This window comes from Panthera onca, chromosome B1, assembly GCF_046562875.1.
Source record: "Panthera onca isolate mPanOnc1 chromosome B1, mPanOnc1 haplotype 2, whole genome shotgun sequence".
Classification (NCBI taxonomy): domain Eukaryota; kingdom Metazoa; phylum Chordata; class Mammalia; order Carnivora; family Felidae; genus Panthera; species Panthera onca.
The window spans coordinates 59,345,142-59,356,203 of NC_138342.1; the positions used below are offsets into that span (position 1 = coordinate 59,345,142).

At 37.4% G+C, this 11,062-nt stretch overlaps 1 protein-coding gene across 3 annotated transcripts in view; it reads right to left on the bottom strand.

The window, feature by feature from the left end:
* Positions 1 to 656: 656 nt before the first annotated feature.
* RASSF6 (Ras association domain family member 6) overlaps positions 657 to 11,062 on the bottom strand; it is a 48,669-nt gene continuing 38,263 nt past the window's right edge. For all 3 annotated transcript variants that reach the window (XM_060654870.3, XM_060654869.3, XM_060654871.3), the window contains 6 exons: positions 10,866 to 11,050; positions 6,882 to 6,983; positions 6,488 to 6,539; positions 1,480 to 1,598; positions 1,276 to 1,373; positions 657 to 1,174 (listed from right to left, as the gene is read on the bottom strand). In XM_060654870.3, the coding sequence (XP_060510853.2) occupies positions 1,099 to 1,174; positions 1,276 to 1,373; positions 1,480 to 1,598; positions 6,488 to 6,539; positions 6,882 to 6,983; positions 10,866 to 11,050 (632 nt within the window). In that variant the 3' untranslated portion in view covers positions 657 to 1,098. The remainder of the gene's footprint in view (positions 1,175 to 1,275; positions 1,374 to 1,479; positions 1,599 to 6,487; positions 6,540 to 6,881; positions 6,984 to 10,865; positions 11,051 to 11,062) is intronic.

The window sequence follows — 11,062 nt, forward strand, 5'->3', positions numbered from 1 at the left end:
GTCTTGGAGAAAAAGAGCAGAGCTCCAGATTCCCTGCCTATTTTTTGCTACAACAGTTGCGTTATCCTTTGTTTTCATCTGGCAACAAATGGTTATTGTGGATCAACAATGTCCTAACCCATTAAACGTATTAAGTCTCTGTGGTATACTTGTTTGGAAAAATAATGAAAACCAGTTTAACTGACTTTTTAAAAATGCTTAAGAACTCAGGGCACCTGGGTGGCTCAGTCAGTTAAGTGTCCGACTCTTGATTTTGGCTCAGATCATGATCTCAGGGTCATGAGCTGGGAGGCCCACACCAGGCTTTGTGCTGACTGTGGAGTCTGCTTGAGATTCTCTCCCTCTTCCTCTGCCCCTCCCCCCTACTTTCTCTCTCTCTCTCTCTCTAAAAAAAAAAAAAAAAATGCTTAAAAATACTTTTTGAAAGTCATGAGAAAAACAGAAAAAAAAAAAAAAAAAGAAGAGTTCTGATTGAGGAAATTGCAATTTGGATTTCTTAACAGAAATCCAATCATCTTTTCTGTCCCAAAGGACAGATAGTTCTGAAGTTACAAATAGCCAAAAGCCACCAACCATATAGAGACAGCCCTGGGTTTCATGAAGAAGCTAGAGTTTGCATGGAGCTGAGAAACACCATCACTCACTATCAGACTTCTTTGTAGGGTAAGAGTGTGCTTCCTTTTTATTTCAAGAGCTGGCAGCTTTTACTTCTGAATCAGTTGTGAGAATCCATTGATGATTTTTTAATTCTCTTGACAGTTCAAGCTGAAAGAAGTTTACCATACATGATATCTGAAGACATCATTTAGATTCAAGTTCATGGAGTGGTTTACTATAAGAAAGTATTTTGGATACACAGTATCCAAGTGTGTTTCAGTTCCTGAAACAAATTCCAGCTCCTTTCAGTGCAACTGTGAAGCCTAGGTAAACTCATCACTTCAAAGGGAGACAAGCTTTTTCAACATTCAATTTTCCACAGATTCAAGTTCACAGACATTTGTATGAATGCAAGTATGGAATTTGTGCATTCATCAAATAGTAATATCCCTCTAATTTTGCTAAAGCGTTTCAGAGTTTCAGCAATTACAGCCTGGTCTGCTAAACGGTTGTCTCAGTTTTTACTACCCGTTTACTTTGGAGACATTTCATTATAATAGCCTTTTCTGTACTGAATCTGAAAAGGAGAAGGAGAAAAAGGGTATTAAAAATTGAACACAATTTGTGCGCTGAACCTCTTATAGGAATAGGCACCCAGCATACATACTCCCAACTTACTTTGTTATTGTTCTTTGAATCTCTCTTTTCTCTTCTTCATTTAATCTTTGAAGGATGGATTCCAGGAGAGGGAAATGAAAGTTAATGTACTGAGCCACCTGAAAAGGGAAACAAAACAAAACAAAACAAAAAAGAATGCAGATTCTGTGAGAGGTGCTGAGTCAGGAGGAAGCAAAGAGAGATTCAGGGTGACAGTATCCATACATCACTGCTAATTTCTTTTTCATCTTTATCCATGAGGAAAATGCGAGCATTCTCTTTGGAAGGTCCCTGCACGAGCCTATGCAGTAGCGGGACATCTGTCTTCTTTAGCCGCCTCCGCTCTACAAATGAAAACAGGAATCAACTATAGTTAGCAGTCCATCCTAGAGAAAAAGAAGAAAGACAAGTTGTCCACTCATTTTCTTTCTTTAGCTCACGTGGGGAGAAGACCTAAGAAGAACATACAACAGGAGGCACTCATTCAAAGGAGTAAATTAAAAGTAAAACCTTTAAAAGAACCCAAAGAGAACTTCTTTCTCTTGCTAGATCTTAAGGTTTGATTTATATCTCAGATAATTCAATCTTGCCTTTAGCTTGGATGTTCAGACAAATCTCCAGTGCCATTTATGCTTTTACCAAGCGACACACCTAAAAATTCTTCATCATCTGTCATTCATTCATTCATTCAACAAATATTTATTAATTCTTTCCTAGTTCAGTTAATGTATTTCCATCTTTCCAGTTGTTTAGGTCCAAAACTTTATAACTATCCTCAATTATCCCTTTGTTTCTCATCTCAATCAAATCCTTGGATCTTCCTTAAAAACTTGTTGAGAATGTCTTTCACATCACAGGTCAGTGTTTTTATTATTTCATTCATCTGTGGGCTTCATCCATGCCAAGATAATGAGATGAGAAAGGAAACAACTTCCAATTTGGTATATTCCAAGAATTTCAAATTTCCAAAAGTTATAAATACTCCCACTCACAAAAGCACTTCCAACTTTCTGTCAAAATAATTTCACATCTGTCATTTCATTTTTATCAGAATGAAGCACAAACAGAACACTGTGTCCTTACATTCGTCTCCTTTCCTCCTTTCTCAAATATTTTTTGAGTTCCTACTATGTGTCAGGCATTGTTCTCTGTGCTGGGCACCTTCTAAAACAAAGCAGAGTAAAATCCACTTACGAAACTTACGTTCTAGTGGAGGACACAGACAATAAGGAGGATAAACCAAGAAAACATATCATGTATTAGTGATAAGTACTCAGAAGAAAAATAAAGCAAGGAGAGGGATAGAAAGTATGGGTCTGTGTAAATAGGTGTGTACAGGGGACAAGTATGCAATTATTGGTAGGGTGGCTGAGAAAGGCTTCACTGAAGATATAACATTTGAAAACAACCAGAAGCAGATGTGGTATGGAACCATGGAGCTCTCGGGGAGGTGTGTTCCAAACACAGTAAGTAAATAAGTAGAGCATCCTACAGGTCAGTGCATGCCTAATGCTATCAAAGAGCAGCAAGGGACCAGGGAAGCTAACATAAAGATGAGGAAAGGAATATTAAATGTTGAAGTGAACAGTACTGGGACCAGCATAAAGACTCTGGCTTTATTGCGGGAAGGGAGACCCCTGGAGGATGAGAAGTGATATGACATTGTCTGACTTCTATTGTTAAAGAACAATCTGTCTGGGTGGGGGAGAGGGGAAAATGGGTGATGGGCATTGAGGCACTTGTTGGGATGAGCACTGGGTGTTGTATTTAAGCCAATTTGACAATAAATTATAAGGAAAAAAAAGAACAATCTGTCTGCTATGTTGAAAGAGACTGAAAAGGGAAACGGGTAGACCAGTTAGTCCTTTCTACACTGTCATCTAGGAAATCAATTATGTCAGGCACTTAAAAGTTTCAAGAATCAGAACTGTGCTCATCCCCTGGATGGGACTTACCCCAGGAAAAAGTCAGTCATATTATCCGTTCTTGTTTCCACAGAGTCAGAGTTCATTGTTTTAATTCCTCCGCATTTCTGAGGCAAGGCTACAGCCCCGGTAATTTAGCTCATCTTAATAACATACTAGAATCCTCTTCTGACCTCTACATGTGGTATAACTGCCTCCTCTGTTTGTTGCGTTCTTAATATTCCAGAGCAAGGTTTCTTGCTTCATGAATTTGCTTCTGGGATAATTATTAAGAAATACATATTCCCAGACTGTTCCTAGATCTGGAGGGGTTTGGGAATCTGTATTTTAAATGAACTTCTCAGGTAATCCCGAAGTGCACTAGAATTTGAAAAACACTGTTATAGATCCTGGGCTTAGTAGATACGAGGTGTTAAAATGAACCTGCCTTTATTTTCCAGATTAATACCTAAACAGGTGCTATAGGTTCCATTCTTTTCTCTGTTCCTGATCCCTAAAAGGTGCTACTTAGGGTTATCTTCTGTTCTGGATTTTGTGTGCAAGCATTTTTGACACGAAAAACAAAATAAAACATGATTTTCACAGATAAAGTTTTAAAGAACTACAGTGTTGTGGTGAAAATAAACATTTTTTTTCTAATTATAAAAATAATTCAAGCTATCAGGGAGGGAAACGAGGGGGATATATGTACAAATTTTCAGTTATTATATAAATAAATTCTGAGGATTTAATCTCCAGCTTGGTGACCAGAGTTAATAGTATGGTATTGTACATTTGATAGTTGCTGAGAGTAGATCGTAAGCATTCTCACACATACCCAAAAAGCCTTAATTATGTGATGTGAGGATATGTTAATTATCTTGATCTTGGTAATCATCCCATAATGTATATGTGTATCAGATCATCACATTGTACTTTCAATATAGCAATTATATTTGTCAGTTATTCCCAATTATTCCTCAATAAAGTTTAAAAAAAATTTTTTTTGATGTTTCATTTTTGAGAGAGAGAGACCAGACAGAGAGCAAGTGGGGAGGGGGTTGAGAGAGGGAGACACATAATCCGAAGCAGGCTCCAACGTGTCAGAGGGAGTGCAACGTGGGGCTCAAACTCAAAAACCACTAGATCAAGACCTGAGCAGGAGTCGGAGGGACACTTAACTCACTGAGCCACCTGGGTGCCCCTTCCCCAGTAAAGTCTTAAAAAACCACGTATGCTACTGGAATTGAAACTATGGGGAAAAGTAAAAGGTAGAAAGTAAAAATCACCTGGAATCCCAGAACCCTGAGACAATCAGCCTTACCCTCTGTGTGGCCAACCCTTCGTATATCTCTTTATGCACACACACAAACACACAATACGTACAGGTGGTCATGTCATACTTGCTATTTTTATCGCAGACATATTTAAAAAAAATGATTTACTTGTTGTTTTCGTTTTTCCTTCTGTGCTCCTCCTCCTTCCATCCTCTTTCCTGCATTGTCCTGACCCCCTAACGGGGTAAGTGGTGTCAGTGACTTCATATTTATCATTTCATACCTTTCTTCCTGATCATATGATCATATATACCCGTATATTTAAATAGGGGTTTGTAATTCCTCTAGAAAAATGGGATCATATGGTATACATTTTTAGTCATGTTGCATCTTTCATGTAATATATATTATGGAATCCCTTCCATTTAACTGGTATAATCTGACACATTCAATTTAATGGCTGCATAACCACTTATTCAATCATTCTTCTGTGATAGGTGACTTTGTCTTTAATTTTTTGTCATTATAAATAGCCTTGCACATAAATCTATAGGTACTGGTCCTTTTAGTTTTGTGGAATAGATTTTTAGCAGTGGCATTGCCAGGTTAAAGGGTACTTATACTGTAAATTTTAATAATATTGTTAGAATGAGTTCCAAAAAAGTAAAAACAGCCATATTTTCACCAAAACTGCATGAAAATACCCTTTTACCCTTCACCACACCACACATAGGTAGAATCCTTCAAAAACATTTCGCCAATCCGATAAATATGAGATAATATTGCGTTGTGGGTTCTATTTTCATTGAGTTGTCTTTGTTGTCACTTTGCTAGAACTATTTGATATTGTACGTATTAAATTTTTATCTGATATTTCTCATAATTTGCTGTTTCTATCTTTTACATTTTTATAAGTCTGTCTCTGCTTTTTATTTATTTAAAATTTTTAAACATTTTATTTATTTTTGAGAGACAGACAGAGTGTGAGTGGGGGAGGGTCAGAGGAGAGAGGGAGACACAGAATCTGAAGCAGACTCCAGGCTCTGAGCTGTCAGCACAGAGCCTGACGTGGGGCTCGAACCCATGAGCTGTGAGATCATGACCAGAGCTGAAGTCGGACGCTTAACCAACGGAGCCACCCAGGTGCCCTTGTCTCTGCTTTTTATTTTATACTTTTAGTTTTTTCCTAAACAATTAGAATATGAATATATACACACACCCTTAGAATTTTTAAACTTTATATTATATTTCTTACATTTAAGCTTTAAATTAATAAGGACTTTAATTTTGTATATGTTTGAAGATCCGACTTCCATTTTCTTACAGTTTTCCTGGTATCAAAATGTATTATTTTATTCTGTTCAATTTCCAGCTCAAACATTCTGACACTTAAACTCTAACTGGAGATATTTCTACAATTTAATATATAATTTTTTTCAACTTAAGAGTTTTCAAAAAGATCATTTCACTATTGCCTTAGATTTTTCTCTAATCTCTCTTCCATCCTGTTCCCAGCACCCCACATATAGCCTCTTCCCAATGCCAACCTTTTACTCCCTACCGCCAACTTCTGCATATTTTTCTCTACTGAGGAAGAGAGAACGCTCCTACAGTGTGTCAGACACTGTGTAAGAAAGAGGTAATAACAAGATCAGAGATAAATGGTATGCATTGATGACTGCAGTAAGAGCTAGAAGGAGAAGGGAAAGCCAAAAAGAAAGAGGTCCAGAAGTCAAGGACTTCAGTGTGTAACAATTCTTTGGAACTCTCCATAGACTCTCCCAGGCACTGACTGCCATTCAGGTAATTTGATGTCTGGCCAAAAAGCAAACTCTTTTGTATTATAAACTCTTCTAGGATATCTTATTCATAGGTTATCCACCTCTGAAACTGTGCAATATGAATAATCTTCTAAAATACCCTCCCCACTTTTCTTCTTCTTCCCTTCCTTCCCTTTCTTCCACAGAAAGAGGGTTAGCTGCTCTTGGGCCTCCCCTGTGGACAGAAAACTATAACACACTGGAATCATGTAAAAAGAGGGATCACGCTTACCTCCTGTTGCAAAAATAATGTAAAGTGCAAAATCCTGGGCACTATTTTCAATCTGTCAATGGAAAAAAAAATAAGCAGACATGAGTTCTTTCATATTTGATTGGTCATTGGCAGATGTTTTCTGAGCCAGCCGGGCCCCAAATCTGTATATTTTTCCTCACTTTTGTTATACACTTTTAGACAAGAATCCTTTTCTGCTCCCTGTTGAGAGAATAATATAATCTCTCAAGGCCCAATTATGAAAAGGTGTTATTCGTGAGAAAGAATTCTTCGGAAACGAACCATTTAATTTATATGTACATGTTCATAGGTCTTTTTCAGAAGAGTACATTTATGTACCTATAGTTAACTTATATACAAGACAGTTATAGCTCAGTTTAGTGATAAAGATTACCTTAAATTTTTGGAGAAGTTGCTCAATTACTTCTTCAGTTCTCATATTACTGTTTATTCTGACTTTAGTTTCTGATCCAAAGGCTGGAGTGAAAATTGATGTCTAGAAACAACAAGAAAAAAATATTGCCATGGAAATTCTTAAACTTACATCAAACTAACAAGAATCAATATGGTGAAACTGGCCTCCTTCTCCTTCTCCTTCTCCTACTTCTTTTTTGAGGAGCCCAATATTATATTATATTATATTATATTATATTATATTATATTATATTATTTTATATTATATTTTAATACTTTATTGTCAAGTTAGCTAACACACAGTGTACACAGTGTAGTCTTGGCCACCCCTCACCCCCATCAACCCTCAGTTTGTTCTCTGTATTTAAGAATCTTTTTGGTTTGCCTCCCTCTCTGTAACTTACTTTTCCTTCCCTTCCCTTTATGGTCATCTAAGTTTCTCAAATTGAGAGTGAAACATATGATATCTGTCTTTTTCTGACTGACTTATTTCACTTAGCATAATATCCTCCAGTTCATTCTTTTTGATTGATGAGTAGTATTCCATTGTGTGTTTGTGTGTGTGTGTGTGTGTGTGTGTGTGTGTGTACACAACATCTTTATCCATTCATCAGTTAATGGAAGTTTGGGCTCTTTCCATAATTTGTCTGTTGTTGAAAGCATTGCTATGAACATTGGGGTACATGTGCCCCTGTGAATCAGCACTCCTGTATCCTTTGGGTGAATTCCTAGTAGTGCTATTGTTGGGTTGTAAGGTAGTTCTATTTTTAACTTTTTGAGGAACCTTCGCACTGTTTTCCAGAGCAGCTGCACCAGGTTGCATTGCCACCAACAGTGCAAGATGGTTCCCATTTCTCCACATCCTCGCTAGCATCTGTTGTTTCCTGAGTTGTTATTTTTAGTCACTCTGACCAGTGTGAGGGGGTACCTCAATGTGGTTTTGATTTGTATTTCCCCAATGATGAGTGATATTGAGCATCTGGTGAAACTGGCCTTCTTATGGGCAAAGAAAGAAAAATCACAAATTACCAATTTAAAAGTTTTGTTTTCTCGTGTTTGCTTTCTTTGTTGTTGGATACTATGCATCCTTTTAAGCAACTTTACATTGTTTCTAGAATTAAGTTAGGTAAGACATCATTTGAGGATGTTCAAAACATTTTCACTAGATAATCATACCATTCTTCAATGTGGTTCAAATATTTAAAATAAATTAACTATAACTAAGAACAAATAAAACGTAATATTAATAGTGTTCCAAGACTCTAGAAGAGGGGGGTGGTGGGTTCAGCAGACATGGAGATGGGTGGGTTCTGGGTGGCTCAATGGAATGTTAGATAGATGAGCCTTATATTGGGAAACCAGTAAATAAATGTCAAAATAAACACTAAAGTGCATATATGCACAGCACTTGTGTGAGTAGAAATATGGATATGGAAATAATTTTTCAAAGTAGATATATGGAGGCCGTCTGGAATAAACTCTTGCTAAGTATAAGAAAATTCAATGTTTGTGGACATTGTGAGGCATTGATGAATCACTCTGTGACACATAAGACCAGTGCTTATGAGTTCTGTGGAGCCCTGGAGAGCCATACGTTCATCTGGCACTAAGGCAAGGATATGTTACATATGTGGCTTGATGTTGTCTATAAGAAGAATCTTTACGGAGTTTGGCAACGGCACTAGATTAGGATTTAGGAGAACTGGATCATAGTGTCTTCTAACTCCAACTTTGTCAACTCACTTCACATTGAGGCCTAAAGAGGCCTCAAGGATTTCATTTGTAAAATAAGAGAGTGGGACTAGATGACCCCAAGAGCCCATCTAAAGTACCAACATACAATGAATTTGTTTTTCAGAGTTTTAGATTAGTTTTGTTGGCCAAAACACAAAATGAAATAAAATCATCTATCCTTATTGCACGGATAGAAATATACCACAGGTCAAGTCAATAGTCATAACTTATATACAAATATCATAATCTAACCCTCTAAAATGAGTGTTATTCGTGTCCTAACAATATTGGTGTTCTCGTGGGGTATCATGTTATAAAAACACATCTAATGACTCTATCAACTTAAACTCCTAGATGCCTCTCACTGCCCATCCATGGATAGAATGTTTTTTGGGTTTTTTTTTCCTGCTAGTTATTACAATGCAGCGACTGGCATCTGTATGAAATATGTGTAGTTCCAGCTTGATCTCTTTTAACGAATGACAATAAAGCTAATGTAAATTGAGTTCTTCCTTTGTGCTGGACGCTGTGCTAAGTGCTTAGCTCCCCTTATTCCATTTAGTCCCATCAACAACCTTGTAAAGTAGGAATGATAAAGGCTAAGAGATGGAGGTAGTTTTAAACTTTGCTCAGCAAGAATTTGAAATCAGGTTGTCAAGCTCCGGCACCCAAGCATTTAGCCACTACACCGTGCTGCCCACTTAGTGCCAATTTCATTCTTAGTACAGGGGTCCCATCTGGAAGCCGCTCATTTGGAACAATGTGGCTTTCACAGCCTTCTTTAACACAAATCACCCCACAAGATGATGACACGGCGTGATTCTGAGAGATAGAAACCAGGACAATTGGTCATTGCACATCTATGGGGGATTGTCAAAATTACTTTATGGCGAAGGGTAAATGCTTGAGCCAGGAAGATATCTAATTTGAACAAAGAATTCACGAAGGAGGTTTCTCCCCACCAGTCTCCAAAGGCACACTGTGGATATGCTCCCAAGGGTAGAGGAAGGAATAAGGTAGAAAGCCCTACAGGAAAAAAGCTTATGATGAATGAGTTAACATTTTCTATGAAAGGGGTTAGAATGGTACCTGGCACAGAGCAAGTGCTCTTTAAGTATTTATTAAATGAATGGATGAATAATTGCTGAAGTACCAGACAATGAAAAATTTGAGTTAAAAAAAAAAAAAAAAAGACGACACATTGCCTACCTTCGGCAAAGTGAAATGTCTTACAAAAACTGTGGAAAAGAAACACATAAATTTAACACATTAAGTGAAAAATCAGAATAAAAATTATGTCAGAATAAAAATTATAAACAACTAATCCTTGCATAAAAATCCTTGCATAAAAAAATATGTGTATATGTACAAGACCTGGAAGGAGATGTTGACAAAATGAGAAGTTTGATTTATTGGAAGAATAGGTCTATGGAGTTTTTTCCCCTCTATTTAAATGTTAATGTTCAAATGTACTTTGAACCAATCTCCATCGTAGCATTTATATTATTCTAATGTCATTTGTCGATTACTGATTTCTTTGCCCAACACCTGAGCTCCATGCTGGCAGAGGCATCATCGGAATCATCTTCAGATCCCCAGTGTTTAGTACAGATCCTGCCACTTAGATAGGGCTCACTCATCACGGTGGTTAATAACGGTTCTGGAGTCAGACAAAGCTGGATTCAAGTTCCGATCTGCTACTTAAAAGTAATGTGACCTAAGACAAATTACTTAACCGCTGTGAACCTCAGTTAACTCACGTAAGGTAGGGAAAATAATGGTACCTGTTTCAAAGAATTGTTTTAGTGATTGATGAGATAATCCATCAAAATCCAATTTAAAACAGTTTAAAACCTAACACATAGAGAGTACCCAATAAATATTAAATACACTACCACTATTTTATTAGTACTATTTTTAATTGTAAGTTGAATTGAGTGGTGTTGTTAAAATAGACATCATTTTCGGGGGGGCACCTGGGTGGCTCAGTCGGTTAAGCGTCCGACTTCGGCTCAGGTCATAATCTCGCGGTCCGTGAATTAGAGCCCCGCGTCGGGCTCTGTGCTGACAGCTCGGAACCTGGAGCCTGTTTCAGATTCTGTGTCTCCCTCTCTCTGACCCTCCCCTGTTCATGCTCTGTCTCTCCCTGTCTCAAAAATAAATAAAACGTTAAAAAAATAAAAAAAAACAGACATCATTTTCAAATGACATTAGAGGAATCAAAACTCACTTCATGGTTATAGAAGTGCCCATTAATAGAGGCCCTATGCTTCTGTCTGTCTTTTCTGTCCATCATTGGAGGCTTCATCCTTTTTCTCACCAGGGTTGCTTCACTCATGGTTCGATAGAGCAATGGGGATTCTGGCTCTTCATCTGCATAAGGCTTCAGAGTGCTACTGGGATAAGATAAATAATCTAGGAAGAATA